The 16,766-nt window shown below is 72.1% G+C and overlaps 1 protein-coding gene across 2 annotated transcripts; it reads left to right on the top strand.

The window, feature by feature from the left end:
• The first annotated feature begins 797 nt into the window (after window positions 1-797).
• HINT2 (histidine triad nucleotide binding protein 2) lies at window positions 798-10,407 on the top strand. Of its 2 annotated transcripts, XM_089779508.1 has the most exons (5): window positions 798-954; window positions 1,167-1,280; window positions 7,774-7,878; window positions 9,931-10,003; window positions 10,241-10,407. In XM_089779508.1, exons 1-5 carry the CDS (start codon window positions 895-897, stop codon window positions 10,330-10,332), a joined length of 444 nt encoding a protein of 147 aa, XP_089635634.1. In that variant the 5' UTR covers window positions 798-894; the 3' UTR covers window positions 10,333-10,407. The 2 variants fall into 2 exon arrangements, with proteins under 2 accessions (XP_089635634.1, XP_089635635.1); XM_089779509.1 differs by lacking the exon at window positions 1,167-1,280 and having other exon boundaries at window positions 827-954.
• The last annotated feature ends 6,359 nt before the right edge of the window (window positions 10,408-16,766 follow it).

The raw sequence follows: 16,766 nt of genomic DNA, 5'->3' as shown, positions 1-16,766 counted from the left end.
CCGGGGCAGATAGTCCCCTCCCTGAGGCAGGCTGAGGCCTGTGGGAAAGCCCTGGGGGCAGGATGCTCCAGCGCTGCCTGTCCTGTCCCTTTCTCGGCAGCAGCACCAAGCCCCGCGGCCTCGGACTCTGCCAGGGGGTCTGGTGAGCTCCGTGGGTCAGAGCCAAACGGGCTCTGGCCTGGGGGGGGTTCCTGGTTCCGTCCCACCCTGCGGTCCCGCCCCCCCGATCTGCTACGTCATTGTCCCCCCCCCATCTCCTCGCTGCCTCTGGCCAGCAGGCCCCGCGCTGTGCGAGATGGGCCCAGCCCCAGCCTCCTGCCTGCAGCCGCCCCTGCTGGGGGGGGGGGGGGGCAGCGTGTGACCAGGCAGGTCCTGGACCCGGCAAACCAGCCCGGGCCTCGCCCGCTGCCCTTTGCCCGGGCCTGGGGGAGGGGTCCGGGGCATTTGCCCTGCGTGGGGTGCACCAGGGCCGGGGGGCAGGAGCTGGCCCCGTGGGGCTCGGCCTGGTGGTGGGAGGGGGGCGCTGGCAGAGCAGCCCCGCCCCCACCTCATAGCGATGCCAGCGCTGGCCCCACGGTGCGTGTCGCTGCGTGAGCCCCTGCGCTTTGTGCACGCGCACCCCCCCGCCCGTGGCACTGTGCCCCCCCGCGCGCACACCCCGTGCACTGTCCCCCGCCCCACACGCCCCGTGCACTGTGCCCCCCGCCCGTGTTCCGGGCACGCGCGCGCCCCGCCTGCCCTCCCGCGGGGGGGGGGGGGGGTCACTGGCACGGGCAGGGAAACTGAGGCACGAAGGCCAGACGCGAGGGGGGCGGGCCCAGACCCGTGGGGGGCGGGGCGGCAGCCAATGGGGCGCGGCCCCGCCCGCGGCGGCCAGAGGGCGGCGGGAGCAGCATGGCGGCGGCGGTGCTGCGCGGGGCCCGGGGCTGGGCGCTGGGGGCCCGCTGGGGGCAGGTACCCGGGCCGGGGGCGGGGTGAGAGCGGGAGCGGGGGGGCCCCGGCGGCCCCGGCCAGGGAGCGACTCTGGGCAGAGCTCAGCCCCCCCCCCCCGGCTCCGTGGGGCGCGGTCCGGGGGGGTCATACCGGGGGGGCGCGCTGGGGCGGCCCGGGGCGGGGCGATGGGCGCTCGCGGTGCCCGCGTCGGGCTGAGCTGCTGCCTCCCCCAGAGACGCTGCGCGGCCCGCGGGGGGCAGGACGGGGACCCCGGCCCGGCCCCCACCGTCTTCAGCAGGATCATCGACCGCAGCGTCCCGGCCGAGCTGCTCTACGAAGACGACAAGGTGCCCCCCGTCCCTCCCCCCCCGCCGCTCCAGGGGGGCAGGCCCGGCCGGGGGCTTCCCTGGGGACCCGCATGTCCTGCAGCCCCAGCGCCCCAGCGCCCCACTGCTCCTGCAGCCCCGCTGCCCCAGCGCCCCACTGCTCCTGCAGCCCCACTGCCCCAGCGCCCCACTGCTCCTGCAGCCCCACTGCCCCAGCGCCCCACTGCTCCTGCAGCCCCACTGCCCCAGCGCCCCACTGCTCCTGCAGCCCCACTGCCCCAGCGCCCCACTGCTCCTGCAGCCCCACTGCCCCAGCGCCCCACTGCTCCTGCAACCCCACTGCCCCCGCCCCTGCAGCCCCACTGCTCCTGCAACCCCACTGCCCCCGCCCCTGCAGCCCCAGCGCCCCACTGCTCCTGCAGCCCCACTGCCCCCGCTCCTGCAGCCCCACTGCCCCCGCCCCTGCAGCCCCACTGCTCCTGCAGCCCCACTGCCCCCGCCCCTGCAGCCCCACTGCCCCCGCTCCTGCAGCCCCAGCGCCCCACTGCTCCTGCAGCCCCACTGCCCCCGCCCCTGCAGCCCCACTGCCCCACTGCTCCTGCAGCCCCACTGCCCCAGCGCCCCACTGCTCCTGCAGCCCCACTGCCCCCGCCCCTGCAGCCCCACTGCCCCACTGCTCCTGCAGCCCCACTGCCCCAGCGCCCCACTGCTCCTGCAGCCCCACTGCCCCCGCCCCTGCAGCCCCAGCGCCCCACTGCTCCTGCAGCCCCACTGCCCCCGCCCCTGCAGCCCCAGCGCCCCACTGCTCCTGCGGCCCCGCTGGGATCCCCCCCCCCTCCCGGAGCCCTGTGTCCCCTCATGGGCCTGCCGGACGCGATCCCCTGGCCCTGAGCCCGCTGGGGCTGTGGGGAGGGGCCGCCCCGGGCCCTGCCAGCTCCCTTCTCCCCAGCCCCAGGGCTGCTCCCCCAGCTCGCTCCATGCTGGAGTCGTGCCCCGCCCCCCCGTGGGGCTGAGGGGGCCTGCGGGGCCTGGGAGCTACCTGCCCTGGTCGGCCCGTGCAGCGGGGGACGGGCCCGGCTCCCTCCCCGGGAAGGCGGGTCCCCGGGGGTGGCAGGGGCAGGCCCGGGTCTCCCTCGGCGGATTTGAGCCGCTGCAGAGTCCTCTGCACCTTGGCCCCTGGCTGGGCGCAGGGACCCGGCTGGGGGGGGCGGGACGGTGGCTCAGAGGTGGGTGCCCAGAGACACGGGGTGTCACCAGGGACAGGGAGCCACTGCCCCCCCCCCCGCCCCCCACCCCAATGGGGCTCCCGGCCGGCAGGGCGCACCAGGGTTCTTGGGTCCCAGTGACCCAGCGCAGGGACCGGGAGCAGCCCAGCCTGGGGCCTCCCTGCACCCCAAGGCAGCCAAGCCTGGCTCCCTACCCAGCCCCCAAGCCCTGCTCTGCCTTGTGTCCCCCCTGCCCTGGCCACACCCCTCCTGGGCTCAGGCGGGCAGGGCACCGGCCCCCAGCTAGGGCCTGGTGCAGTGTCCAGGGAAACTGAGGCACTAACCTGGGGTTACTATAGGACAGTAGCAAAGCGAATGCAATCCCCAAATCCTCAATTGGTGCCTCACCTGCTCCCGTGGGTCCCCCCCCCCGCAGCTCCCCTGTGTGTGTGTGTGTGTGTGTGTGTGTGTGTGTGCATCCCCCCCCGCAGCTCCCCTGTGTGTGTGCGCATCCCTCCCCCAGCTCCCCTGTGTGTGTGTGTGCATCCCCCCCCGCAGCTCCCCTGTGTGTGTGCGCATCCCTCCCCCAGCTCCCCTGTGTGTGTGTGTGTGCATCCCCCCCCGCAGCTCCCCTGTGTGTGTGCGCATCCCTCCCCCAGCTCCCCTGTGTGTGTGTGTGTGTGCATCCCTCCCCCAGCTCCCCTGTGTGTGTGCGCATCCCTCCCCCAGCTCCCCTGTGTGTGTGTGTGCATCCCCCCCCGCAGCTCCCCTGTGTGTGTGCGCATCCCTCCCCCAGCTCCCCTGTGTGTGTGTGTGCATCCCCCCCCGCAGCTCCCCTGTGTGTGTGCGCATCCCTCCCCCAGCTCCCCTGTGTGTGTGTGTGTGCATCCCCCCCCGCAGCTCCCCTGTGTGTGTGCGCATCCCTCCCCCAGCTCCCCTGTGTGTGTGTGCGCATCCCTCCCCCAGCTCCCCTGTGTGTGTGTGCATCCCTCCCCCAGCTCCCCTGTGTGTGTGTGTGTGTGTGCATCCCTCCCCCAGCTCCCCTGTGTGTGTGTGTGTGTGTGTGCATCCCTCCCCCAGCTCCCCTGTGTGTGTGTGCGCATCCCTCCCCCAGCTCACCTGTGTGTGTGTGCATCCCTCCCCCAGCTCACCTGTGTGTGTGTGTGCATCCCTCCCCCAGCTCACCTGTGTGTGTGTGCATCCCTCCCCCAGCTCCCCTGTGTGTGTGTGTGTGTGCATCCCTCCCCCAGCTCCCCTGTGTGTGTGTGTGTGCGCATCCCTCCCCCAGCTCCCCTGTGTGTGTGCGCATCCCTCCCCCAGCTCCCCTGTGTGTGTGTGCATCCCTCCCCCAGCTCACCTGTGTGTGTGTGCATCCCTCCCCCAGCTCACCTGTGTGTGTGTGCATCCCTCCCCCAGCTCCTCTGTGTGTGTGTGTGCATCCCTCCCCCAGCTCCTCTGTGTGTGTGTGTGCATCCCTCCCCCAGCTCCCCTGTGTGTGTGTGCGCATCCCTCCCCCAGCTCCCCTGTGTGTGTGCGCATCCCTCCCCCAGCTCCCCTGTGTGTGTGTGTGTGTGTGCATCCCTCCCCCAGCTCCCCTGTGTGTGTGTGCATCCCTCCCCCAGCTCCCCTGTGTGTGTGTGCATCCCTCCCCCAGCTCCCCTGTGTGTGTGTGCATCCCTCCCCTGTGTGTGTGTGCATCCCTCCCCCAGCTCCCCTGTGTGTGTGTGCATCCCTCCCCTGTGTGTGTGTGCATCCCTCCCCCAGCTCCCCTGTGTGTGTGTGCATCCCTCCCCCAGCTCCCCTGTGTGTGTGTGCATCCCTCCCCCAGCTCCCCTGTGTGTGTGCATCCCTCCCCCAGCTCCCCTGTGTGTGTGTGCATCCCTCCCCCAGCTCCCCTGTGTGTGTGTGCATCCCTCCCCCAGCTCCCCTGTGTGTGTGTGCATCCCTCCCCCAGCTCCCCTGTGTGTGTGTGCATCCCTCCCCCAGCTCCCCTGTGTGTGTGTGCATCCCTCCCCCAGCTCCCCTGTGTGTGTGTGCATCCCTCCCCCAGCTCCCCTGTGTGTGTGTGCATCCCTCCCCCAGCTCCCCTGTGTGTGTGTGTGTGTGTGCATCCCTCCCCCAGCTCCCCTGTGTGTGTGTGTGTGTGTGCATCCCTCCCCCAGCTCCCCTGTGTGTGTGTGTGTGTGTGTGTGTGTATCCCTCCCCCAGCTCCCCTGTGTGTGTGTGTGTGTGTGTGCATCCCTCCCCCAGCTCCCCTGTGTGTGTGTGTGTGTGTGTGCATCCCTCCCCCAGCTCCCCTGTGTGTGTGTGTGTGTGTGTGCATCCCTCCCCCAGCTCCCCTGTGTGTGTGTGTGTGTGTGTGCATCCCTCCCCCAGCTCCCCTGTGTGTGTGTGTGTGTGTGTGCATCCCTCCCCCAGCTCCCCTGTGTGTGTGTGTGTGTGTGCATCCCTCCCCCAGCTCCCCTGTGTGTGTGTGTGTGTGTGTGTGTGTGTGTGCATCCCCCCCGCAGCTCCCCTGTGTGTGTGCGCATCCCTCCCCCAGCTCCCCTGTGTGTGTGTGCGCATCCCTCCCCCAGCTCCCCTGTGTGTGTGTGCGCATCCCTCCCCCAGCTCACCTGTGTGTGTGTGCGCATCCCTCCCCCAGCTCCCCTGTGTGTGTGTGTGTGTGTGTGCATCCCCCCCGCAGCTCCCCTGTGTGTGTGCGCATCCCTCCCCCAGCTCCCCTGTGTGTGTGCGCATCCCTCCCCCAGCTCCCCTGTGTGTGTGTGCGCATCCCTCCCCCAGCTCACCTGTGTGTGTGTGCATCCCTCCCCCAGCTCACCTGTGTGTGTGTGTGCATCCCTCCCCCAGCTCACCTGTGTGTGTGTGCATCCCTCCCCCAGCTCCCCTGTGTGTGTGTGTGTGCATCCCTCCCCCAGCTCCCCTGTGTGTGTGTGTGCGCATCCCTCCCCCAGCTCCCCTGTGTGTGTGCGCATCCCTCCCCCAGCTCCCCTGTGTGTGTGTGCATCCCTCCCCCAGCTCACCTGTGTGTGTGTGCATCCCTCCCCCAGCTCCCCTGTGTGTGTGTGCGCATCCCTCCCCCAGCTCACCTGTGTGTGTGTGCATCCCTCCCCCAGCTCCTCTGTGTGTGTGTGTGCATCCCTCCCCCAGCTCCTCTGTGTGTGTGTGTGCATCCCTCCCCCAGCTCCCCTGTGTGTGTGTGCGCATCCCTCCCCCAGCTCCCCTGTGTGTGTGCGCATCCCTCCCCCAGCTCCCCTGTGTGTGTGTGTGTGTGTGTGCATCCCTCCCCCAGCTCCCCTGTGTGTGTGTGCATCCCTCCCCCAGCTCCCCTGTGTGTGTGTGCATCCCTCCCCCAGCTCCCCTGTGTGTGTGTGCATCCCTCCCCTGTGTGTGTGTGCATCCCTCCCCCAGCTCCCCTGTGTGTGTGTGCATCCCTCCCCCAGCTCCCCTGTGTGTGTGTGCATCCCTCCCCCAGCTCCCCTGTGTGTGTGCATCCCTCCCCCAGCTCCCCTGTGTGTGTGCATCCCTCCCCCAGCTCCCCTGTGTGTGTGTGCATCCCTCCCCCAGCTCCCCTGTGTGTGTGTGCATCCCTCCCCCAGCTCCCCTGTGTGTGTGTGCATCCCTCCCCCAGCTCCCCTGTGTGTGTGTGCATCCCTCCCCCAGCTCCCCTGTGTGTGTGTGCATCCCTCCCCCAGCTCCCCTGTGTGTGTGCATCCCTCCCCCAGCTCCCCTGTGTGTGTGTGCATCCCTCCCCCAGCTCCCCTGTGTGTGTGTGTGTGTGTGTGTGTGTGTATCCCTCCCCCAGCTCCCCTGTGTGTGTGTGTGTGTGTGTATCCCTCCCCCAGCTCCCCTGTGTGTGTGTGTGTGTGTGTGCATCCCTCCCCCAGCTCCCCTGTGTGTGTGTGTGTGTGTGTGCATCCCTCCCCCAGCTCCCCTGTGTGTGTGTGTGTGTGTGTGCATCCCTCCCCCAGCTCCCCTGTGTGTGTGTGTGCATCCCTCCCCCAGCTCCCCTGTGTGTGTGTGTGCATCCCTCCCCCAGCTCCCCTGTGTGTGTGTGTGCATCCCTCCCCCAGCTCCCCTGTGTGTGTGTGTGCATCCCTCCCCCAGCTCCCCTGTGTGTGTGTGTGCATCCCTCCCCCAGCTCCCCTGTGTGTGTGTGTGCATCCCTCCCCCAGCTCCCCTGTGTGTGTGTGTGCATCCCTCCCCCAGCTCCCCTGTGTGTGTGTGTGTATCCCTCCCCCAGCTCCCCTGTGTGTGTGTGTGTGCAGCCCTCCCCCAGCTCCCCTGTGTGTGTGTGTGTGTGTGTGTGTGCAGCCCTCCCCCAGCTCCCCTGTCTGTGTGTGTGTGTGTGCAGCCCTCCCCCAGCTCCCCTGTCTGTGTGTGTGTGTGTGCAGCCCTCCCCCAGCTCCCATCTGTGTGTGTGTGTGTGTGTGCAGCCCTCCCCCAGCTCCCCTGTCTGTGTGTGTGTGTGTGTGTGTGTGTGTGTAGCCCTCCCCCAGCTCCCCTGTGTGTGTGTGTGTGTGTGTGTGCAGCCCTCCCCCAGCTCCCATCTGTGTGTGTGTGTGTGCATCCCTCCCCCAGCTCCCCTGTCTGTGTGTGTGTGTGTGTGTGTGTGCATCCCTCCCCCTGCTCCCCTGTCTGTGTGTGTGTGTGTGTGTGTGTGTGTGTGTGCATCCCTCCCCCAGCTCCCCTGTCTGTGTGTGTGTGTGTGTGTGTGCAGCCCTCCCCCAGCTCCCCTGTCTGTGTGTGTGTGTGTGTGTGTGTGCAGCCCTCCCCCAGCTCCCCTGTCTGTGTGTGTGTGTGTTTGTGTGTGCAGCCCTCCCCCAGCTCCCCTGTCTGTGTGTGTGTGCAGCCCTCCCCCAGCTCCCCTGTCTGTGTGTGTGTGTGTGTGTGTGTGTGTGTGTGTGCATCCCTCCCCCAGCTTCCCCTGTGTGTGTTCCCCAGAACGTGTGTCCCCCCCCCCCCCAGCTCACCCATGTGCCCCCTGCCCCCGAGCTGGTGACGTGACACTGGGGAGGGGGAGGCAATGGCTGTACTAGGAGTGTGTCAGTGACCCACCAGGGGGAGGGCAGAGTGGGGGAGGGGCCGGGGACCCTGGGGGGGAGGCTTGGCGGGGGAGGGGCCGGGGAGCCTGGGGGGAGGCTTGGCGGGGGAGGGGCCGAGGACCCTGGGGGGAGGCTTGGCGGGGGAGGGGCCGGGGACCCTGGGGGGGAGGCTTGGCGGGGGAGGGCCCGGGGACCACGTGGGCCCCGCCAGGCAGAGCGGGGGCAGGGGCGCCCCGGCGGCAGTGTTGCGGTCTCTCCCCACAGTGCCTCGCCTTCCGGGACGTGGCCCCGCAGGCCCCGGTGCACTTCCTGGTGATCCCCAAGCGCCCCATCCCCCGGCTGAGCCGAGTGGCAGTGGGGGACACGGAGGTGAGCGGAGCAGGGCCCTGGGGAGCAGGGGCCGGCCACGGGAAGGGCTCTGGGACAGGCTGGGTCTCACCTTGGCAGGACGCCCTCCCCCGCTGCCCCCACCTGGCAGTCCAGCACTGGGGACCCCGCGGTGGAGGGGTGGCCCCCCCAGGCAGAGGGGCTCCAGGTCACCTGGGAACCACTGGTCTCTCCGGTGGAGAGGTTCCAGAGAGGGGGGGGGGGGCGGGTGCTGCGGGTCCCAGGGCGTGCGGGGGGTGCGTGGGGGCGGGGTGCTGCGGGTCCCAGGGCGTGCGGGGGGTGCGTGGGGACGGGGTGCTGCGGGTCCCAGGGCGTGCGGGGGGTGCGTGGGGGCGGGGTGCTGCGGGTCCCAGGGCGTGCGTGGGGGTGCGTGGGGGCGGGGTGCTGCGGGTCCCAGGGCGTGCGGGGGGTGCGTGGGGGCGGGGTGCTGCGGGTCCCAGGGCGTGCGTGGGGGCGGGGTGCTGCGGGTCCCGGGGGGTGCGTGTGGGCGGGGTGCTGCGGGTCCCAGGGCGTGCGGGGGGTGCGTGGGGGCGGGGTGCTGCGGGTCCCAGGGCGTGCGGGGGTTGCGTGGGGGCGGGGTGCTGCGGGTCCCAGGGCGTGCGGGGGTTGCGTGGGGGCGGGGTGCTGCGGGTCCCAGGGCGTGCGGGGGGTGCGTGGGGGCGGGGTGCTGCGGGTCCCAGGGCGTGCGGGGGTTGCGTGGGGGCGGGGTGCTGCGGGTCCCAGGGCGTGCGGGGGGTGCGTGGGGGCGGGTGCTGCGGGTCCCAGGGCGTGCGGGGGGTGCGTGGGGGCGGGGTGCTGCGGGTCCCAGGGCGTGCGGGGGGCGGGGGGCGGGGTGCTGCGGGTCCCAGGGCGTGCGGGGGGTGCGTGGGGGCGGGGTGCTGCGGGTCCCAGGGCGTGCGGGGGGGTGCGTGGGGGCGGGTGCTGCGGGTCCCAGGGCGTGCGGGGGGGTGCGTGGGGGCGGGTGCTGCGGGTCCCAGGGCATACGGGGGGGGTGCATGGGGGTGGGGTGCTGCGGGTCCCAGAGCGTACGGAGGGTGCGTGGGGGCGGGTGCTGCGGGTCCCAGGGCATACGGGGGGTGCGTGGGGGCGGGGTGCTGCGGGTCCCAGGGCGTGCGTGGGGGCGGGTGCTGCGGGTCCCAGGGCGTGCGGGGGGTGCGTGGGGGCGGGGTGCTGCGGGTCCCAGGGCGTGCGGGGGGTGCGTGGGGGCGGGGTGCTGCGGGTCCCAGGGCGTGCGGGGGGGTGCGTGGGGGCGGGTGCTGCGGGTCCCAGGGCATACGGGGGGTGCATGGGGGTGGGGTGCTGCGGGTCCCAGAGCATACGGAGGGTGCGTGGGGGCGGGTGCTGCGGGTCCCAGGGCGTGCGGGGGGTGCGTGGGGGCGGGGTGCTGCGGGTCCCAGGGCGTGCGGGGGGTGCGTGGGGGCGGGTGCTGCGGGTCCCAGGGCATACGGGGGTGCATGGGGGTGGGGTGCTGCGGGTCCCAGGGCGTGCGGGAGGTGCGTGGGGGCGGGGTGCTGCGGGTCCCAGGGCGTGCGGGAGGTGCGTGGGGGCGGGGTGCTGCGGGTCCCAGGGCGTGCGGGGGGTGCGTGGGGGCGGGGTGCTGCGGGTCCCAGGGCGTGCGGGGGGTGCGTGGGGGCGGGTGCTGCGGGTCCCAGGGCGTGCGGGGGGTGCGTGGGGGCGGGGTGCTGCGGGTCCCAGGGCGTGCGGGGGGTGCGTGGGGGCGGGTGCTGCGGGTCCCAGGGCGTGCGGGGGGTGCGTGGGGGCGGGTGCTGCGGGTCCCAGGGCGTGCGGGAGGTGCGTGGGGGCGGGGTGCTGCGGGTCCCAGGGCGTGCGGGAGGTGCGTGGGGGCGGGGTGCTGCGGGTCCCAGGGCGTGCGGGGGGTGCGTGGGGGCGGGGTGCTGCGGGTCCCAGGGCGTGCGGAGGGTGCATGGGGGCGCGGTGCCATCGCTCCCCTGGCCGAGGTCCGGGCCTGCTGTATTGGGTTCTCCTGCCCTGCCCCCCGTTTCTCCCTGACCCTGCCCCTCTGCTCCGTCCCAGCTGCTGGGGCACCTGCTGGTGGTGGCCAGCCAGACGGCGAAGGCGGAGGGGCTGGCGGACGGCTATCGAGTGGGTGAGTCGCGGGGTCCCGGGCCAGGCTGCCAGCTCTGGTCCCAGACGTATGGGGCCACTGGAGCCCCCCAGCCCTTCCCTGCCTCGCTGCCCTGGGGCGTCTCCCTGCGGTGCTCCCTGCGGGCGCCCACATGGACCAGCCCTTGCCCCCCACTGCCCGGGTGTTCCTGCTCTGGGGGAGGGGCTGCCCCGCCCCTTGGCCCCACCTGGCGCACTCACCCTGTTCTCTGCCTTGCAGTGATCAACGACGGGCAGCACGGGGCTCAGTCCGTCTACCACCTGCACCTGCACGTGCTGGGCGGGCGCCAGATGGGCTGGCCCCCAGGCTGAGCGGCGGAGCGAAGGGGAAACCGAGGCAGCGCCGGTCCGCGGGGCAGAGCCGTCCCCATTAAACGCTGAGACACGCCCGTGCCCTGGCTCCCTCTGTCCCGGCGCCCGCCAGGAGGGGGCCCACAACGCCCAGGCCGGGGGGGGTGAGGGAGGTGACGGGGGAGCCTGCGATGCCCAGACCCAGGGAGAGGGGAGGAGACTGGTACCCAAACTGGGGGGAACCTTGTGATGCCCAGGCCGGGGGGAGGGGTGCCCTGGGGCAGGGGAGCAGGGGACCGTGGGATGCCCAGGCCGGGAGGGGGGGTACCTGGGGCGGGGGAGCAGGGGACCGTGGGATGCCCAGGCCGGGGGAGGGGGGTTGCCCTGGGGTGGGAGAGCAGGGGACTGTGGGATGCCCAGGCCGGGGGGGGGGGGGGGTTGCCCTGGGGCGGGGGAGCAGGGGACCGTGGGATGCCCAGGCTGGGGGAGGGGGGTTGCCCTGGGGCGGGGGAGCAGGGGACTGTGGGATGCCCAGGCCGGGGGGGGGGGTTGCCCTGGGGCGGGGGAGCAGGGGACCGTGGGATGCCCAGGCTGGGGGAGGGGGGTTGCCCTGGGGCGGGGGAGCAGGGGACTGTGGGATGCCCAGGCCGGGGGGGGGGGTTGCCCTGGGGCGGGGGAGCAGGGGACCGTGGGATGCCCAGGCTGGGGGAGGGGGGTTGCCCTGGGGCGGGGGAGCAGGGGACCGTGGGATGCCCAGGCTGGGGGAGGGGGGTTGCCCTGGGGTGGGGGAGCAGGGGACTGTGGGATGCCCAGGCCGGGGGGGGGGGGAAGGGCGGAGTCAGGGGACTGTGGGATGCCTGGGCCAGGGAAGCAGGCGAAGCACAGGCTGAGGCTGCTCCCCATCCGTCCTAGGCCGTGGCCCCGCCTGGGTGCGTCGCCGTGTCAAGCCACGCGGGTGGGACGTGCTCCCAGCAGGCGCTCGGTCACGGTGCTGTTGGCTGCTTCGCGCCCCACCTGGCCGCAAGGGGCCGTGCCCGGGCCAGGCATGTGCCCTGTCAGCGCCCTGAGCCGCCTACCCCTCGGCCTGCAGGGATGGGCCAGGAGTCTCACCGGGCGCCGCTCCACGTGGAGACGCTGGGTGAGCCACGGCCTGGTCCCAGCCCAGCTCGCAGGGGCAGCAGCCGGGGGCCCTGGCCGTGTTTGGGGCCGATCTGTGGGGGAGGAGGAGTTGCAGGGCGCACGCCCGGCTGAACTACCCCCCCCCCCCGGGAGCGGCCTGGGCAGTAGCGCTGCCACGTCCCCATGGAGCTCTCCCCCGGGGCTGTGCCCTCCCCCTGCCGCGTCCCCACAGAGCTCTCCCCCGGGGCTGTGCCCTCCCCGCTGCCACGTCCCCACGGAGCTCTCCCCCGGGGCTGTGCCCTCCCCGCTGCCACGTCCCCACGGAGCTCTCCCCCGGGGCTGTGCCCTCCCCGCTGCCACGTCCCCACGGAGCCCTCCCCGCTGCCACGTCCCCACGGAGCTCTCCCCCGGGGCTGTGCCCTCCCCGCTGCCACGTCCCCACAGAGCTCTCCCCCGGGGCTGTGCCCTCCCCGCTGCCACGTCCCCACGGAGCTCTCCCCCGGGGCTGTGCCCTCCCCGCTGCCACGTCCCCACGGAGCTCTCCCCCGGGGCTGTGCCCTCCCCGCTGCCACGTCCCCACGGAGCTCTCTCCCGGGGCTGTGCCCTCCCCTGGGGCTGTGCCCTCCCCGCTGCCACGTCCCCACGGAGCTCTCCCCCAGGGCTGTGCCCTCCCCGCTGCCACGTCCCCACGGAGCTCTCCCCCAGGGCTGTGCCCTCCCCGCTGCCACGTCCCCACGGAGCCCTCCCCCGGGGCTGTGCCCTCCCCGCTGCCACGTCCCCACGGAGCCCTCCCCCGGGGCTGTGCCCTCCCCGCTGCCACGTCCCCACGGAGCTCTCCCCCGGGGCTGTGCCCTCCCCGCTGCCATGTCCCCACGGAGCTCTCTCCCGGGGCTGTGCCCTCCCCTGGGGCTGTGCCCTCCCCGCTGCCACGTCCCCATGGAGCCCTCCCCTGGGGCTGTGCCCTCCCCGCTGCCACGTCCCCATGGAGCCCTCCCCCGGGGCTGTGCCCTCCCCGCTGCCGCGTCCCCACGGAGCTCTCCCCGTGGCTGTGCCCTCCCCGCTACCACGTCCCCACGGAGCTCTCCCCGTGGCTGTGCCCTCCCCGCTACCACGTCCCCACGGAGCTCTCCCCCGGGGCTGTGCCCTCCCCCCGCCACGTCCCCACGGAGCTCTCCCCCGGGGCTGTGCCCTCCCCGCTGCCACGTCCCCACGGAGCTCTCCCCCGGGGCTGTGCCCTCCCCGCTGCCGCGTCCCCACGGAGCTCTCCCCCGGGGCTGTGCCCTCCCCGCTGCCGCGTCCCCACGGAGCTCTCCCCCGGGGCTGTGCCCTCCCCGCTGCCGCGTCCCCACGGAGCTCTCCCCCGGGGCTGTGCCCTCCCCGCTGCCGCGTCCCCACGGAGCTCTCCCCCGGGGCTGTGCCCTCCCCCCGCCACGTCCCCACGGAGCTCTCCCCCGGGGCTGTGCCCTCCCCGCTGCCACGTCCCCACGGAGCTCTCCCCCGGGGCTGTGCCCTCCCCCCCGCCACGTCCCCACGGAGCTCTCCCCCGGGGCTGTGCCCTCCCCCCCGCCACGTCCCCACGGAGCTCTCCCCCGGGGCTGTGCCCTGCCCGCTGCCGCATCCCCACGGAGCTCTCCCCCGGGGCTGTGCCCTCCCCGCTGCCACGTCCCCACGGAGCTCTCCCCCGGGGCTGTGCCCTCCCCGCTGCCACGTCCCCACGGAGCCCTCCCCGCTGCCACGTCCCCACGGAGCTCTCCCCTGGGGCTGTGCCCTCCCCCCGCCACGTCCCCACGGAGCTCTCCCCCGGGGCTGTGCCCTCCCCGCTGCCACGTCCCCACGGAGCTCTCCCCCGGGGCTGTGCCCTCCCCGCTGCCACGTCCCCCACGGAGCTCTCCCCCGGGGCTGTGCCCTCCCCCCTGCCACGTCCCCCACGGAGCTCTCCCCGTGGCTTTGCCCCCCCAGGGCCGCGTTCTTCCCACCCCAGAGTCAGGCGCACACAGACACTTGCAGTCCCGCCCACGCTGGGCCCCTCGTGCCCTTGGACTCAGCAGGCTGGTTCACCAGCCCTTTACGCTGCCTCCCTCGTGCCCCCGGGTTCAGCGCCCCTCCCCCAGTGTCACCCCACAGCCAGTCTGCTGGTGGGCAAACCCCCAGGATGTGGGGCGCTGCCGGGACCCAAGGAGCGAGAAGCAGCCGGCTGCGCAGTGGAAGTGGCTGTTTGTGCTCAGCCGGCCCCATGGCCAACCACTCCAGGTCCAGCATGAAACCTGACGTCTGACTGCAAAGGTCGGGGCTGCCCGGCCAGGCCTGCTCACAGGGGGCAGGCGGGCGGGGGGGGGGGCGGGGTGAGCTCTCCCCACGTGGGGTGCTCGGTTGGGGTTCCTGGGGGTTCAGGTAACGGGGTCCCGAGCGTTGGAGAGCGGCAGAGCCCCCGGAACGACCCACCGGGGCACGTGAAGCCCAACGGGACTGATCATAGAATCCCAGCGCACGGGGACCGGCAGGGCCCTGGAGAGTCAGCGAGTCCAGTCCCGGCCCTCACGGCAGGGCCCAGCACCGGCTAGACCAGCCCAGGCCGGTGTCTGTCCAACCTGCTCCTCAGTCGCTCCAGAGATGGGGATTCCACAACCCCCTGGGCAGTTTATTCCAGTGTTTGACCCCCTGCCAGGCAGGAACTTTTTCCTAATGTCCAACCTAAACCTCCCCGGCTGCAGTTTCAGCCCCTTGCTGCTTTTCCTCCTGCCCTCAGAGGCCAAGGGGAACGATTTTCCCGCCTCCTCCGCGTGACACCCTTGTAGAGACTTGAAAGCCGCTGTCGGTCCCCCCCGTCTTCCCCTTTCCAAACTAAACCAGCCCAGTTCCTCCAGCCTCCCCCCAGAGCTCACGTTCTCGACCTTTCGTCGGCCTCGTTTTCTCTGGACCCTCCGATTTCTCCCCGTCTTTCCGGCAATGCGGCGCCCGGAACCGGACAAGGCTCCAGCGGAGGCCTGAGCAGCGCGGCGGGAAGAACGACTCCTCGTGTCCGGCTCGCCACGCGCCTGGCGCAGGCTTCAGACCCAGGCACCGGAACGCCCCCGAGCCAGGGCGGGAGTCTGGGGCGCTGGGCTGTTTATGGGTCAATGTGGTTCGGGGGCGTGGTCTGAGGTTTGGGTCAGGCTGGACCAGGGCTGGGCTGCATCCAGCTCCTAGCTCTTTGATTGGCCGTGCCATGGTCCCCAGCCCCGCCCCTAACGTGTTGCCTTGGAGACAACTGCTTCTATTTAAAGGGCTCTCGCCTTCCCCGTGGCTGCCAGACAACGCGCCCGCCAGCAGCGAGGCCGGGAGCCCTTTAACAGCAGGTCTGGCTCCCGCCCTGCTAATGGGAGCGCCTTCAACGCCTGCTATTTAAAGGCCCCGCCCCTCTCACCCGAGGCCACGCCCCCTTCTAAGCGAATTGCCCACCTGGGCTAGACAGTGGTCCCTGGCCTTGCTGCGTGGGGCCCTGGGGGCGCGTTTGCAGGCGCCGTGCCGGGGCTGGAGATGGGCAGAGGGGCTGTTGCTGCAAGGCCCAGACCCACTGATCTGGAGGGGGGCGGGCCCAGCGGGTTCCCCACCGGGCCGTGCGACCTGCGTTCACTGCCCAGGGTGCAGCGAGCTCCTGCTGGGGCAGTGCCAGTCTCCAGGCGGGCGGGCTGGCCTGTCTGCCATGCAGATGAGGCTGGGAGGCCCTGCCTTGGCGTGGTTTTCGCTGACGTGTCGGGGTTCCCCTCGGACCCGGCACCCCCGTAGCAGCGAGAACAGACTCTGCCGGCCGGTAGAACGGGGGTTATTGCTGCTCAGGGGTACAGCCCAGGTGGGACGTGGCTACAGGAGCCAGGGCCAGGACGCCTCAGCCCCCTTGAGATGGGTCCCTGGGCCCCTCGATTCCAGCCCCTCCCTAGCCTGGTTCCTCCGTGATTCCAGCCCCAGACTGCCCCTCCCCCGAACACTCACTCCCCGAGGTCCCTCGCTGCCCTCGACCAGTCTGACCGGTCGGTCGGGTCTTTGTCTATGGGACTTAGGCAGCCCCCCAGCAGAGGCCAGTAGGGGTCAGTCACAGCCCAAGCGACCAGCCAGGTGCTGACACCTCATCACACCGTGTGGGGGAGTCAGTGGGAATGGCCCCTCGCCGCGCAGGGGACCCGGGTCACAGAGCAGACAGCCCCCCCCCCCAGCTTTGGCTTTGGTTCAAGCAGAGGCCGGGGGTGGGGAGGAAGGGGGACGCTGTCCTCGCTGAGCACGGCCCAGGCTGCCCGAGCACTCAGCGGGTCGGTCCTGGGGGAGGCAGCGCCGTAGATTCCTTCCCTCGCCTCAGTTTGCCGAAATGCAGATTGTTCCCTTCCCAGCCACCCCCTCGGCTGCCTGGCAGGCCCTGGTCATGCCTGCGGAGAGGGCGGGAAACACTCGCTCCTGCGTGAGGCCAGGCCTGCTGGAAACCTGGGCCGTGCCGGGTTTGGGACGGGGGGGCGACGGGGGGGCAGTATAACCGGACATGGCCCGGGGCTGCGCACGTTGCTCCGCCGCTGCCCAATCAGTGTTACTGGTTTACCCGGAGAACGGGACAGAGCGTATTGTCCCCGCAGCGCTCGGGGCTGGGGCGGGCTGGCTGGGGGGGCTGGCGGGGGGTTCTGGCCGTGGGGCGGTCACACCTGGCACCCGGAGAACGGGACGGGACAGAGCGTATTGTCCCCGCAGCGCTCGGGGCTGGGGCGGGCTGGCGGGGGGTTCTGGCCGTGGGGCGGTCACACCTGGCACCCGGAGAACGGGACAGAGCGTATTGTCCCCGCAGCGCTCGGGGCTGGGGCGGGCTGGCGGGGGTTCTGGCCGTGGGGCGGTCACACCTGGCACCCGGAGAACGGGACAGAGCGTATTGTCCCCGCAGCGCTCGGGGCTGGGGCGGGCTGGCGGCTGGTTTCTGAGCGCTGCACACGCTGGCTGGAGCCTGCTCGGGGCAGGCTGGGCACTGAGCTCCCAGGTAAAGCCGTTCGGCGGAGCCACAGCCGAGCCCAGGCCCAGCCGTGCGGAGCAAAGCCCCCGAGATGCGCAGCAGCCGCACAACAGGCGGAGCAGCCTGGCGACGCCAGGGAGCAGCGGTGACAGGCGCTGCATGTGACAAGTGGCGGCTCAGCCCCTGGGCGAGGAGGGAGACCTCCCTGGCCCAGAGGGGCATTTCCAGCGCACAAGGAGCGGGGGCCGCGTGCCCCGCCAGAGCCACACAGCGCGGGAGCTGACGCTTGAGCTGATGTCACGGTTCTCGCACAAGGGACTCACAATCGCCTGCAGCCCGCCCAGAGCCGCCCGCCCAGGCCCAGCCCTGACCA

The sequence above is a fragment of the Pelodiscus sinensis genome, chromosome 6 (assembly GCF_052426305.1).
Source record: "Pelodiscus sinensis isolate ZL-2025 chromosome 6, ASM5242630v1, whole genome shotgun sequence".
NCBI classification, from domain to species: domain Eukaryota; kingdom Metazoa; phylum Chordata; order Testudines; family Trionychidae; genus Pelodiscus; species Pelodiscus sinensis.
Note: the sequence above shows the minus strand (reverse complement) of the source record. Positions and strands in the feature narration are given on the sequence as shown.

Bases quoted from the DNA above. Each gene is read 5' to 3' on its own strand.
- HINT2 (XM_089779508.1), top strand. From the start codon at position 895: ATGGCGGCGGCGGTGCTGCGCGGGGCCCGGGGCTGGGCGCTGGGGGCC. The intron at 7,879-9,930 runs GTGAGCGGAGCA...GCTCCGTCCCAG, and splicing joins TGGCAGTGGGGGACACGGAG to CTGCTGGGGCACCTGCTGGT. The intron at 10,004-10,240 runs GTGAGTCGCGGG...TCTGCCTTGCAG, and splicing joins GGCGGACGGCTATCGAGTGG to TGATCAACGACGGGCAGCAC.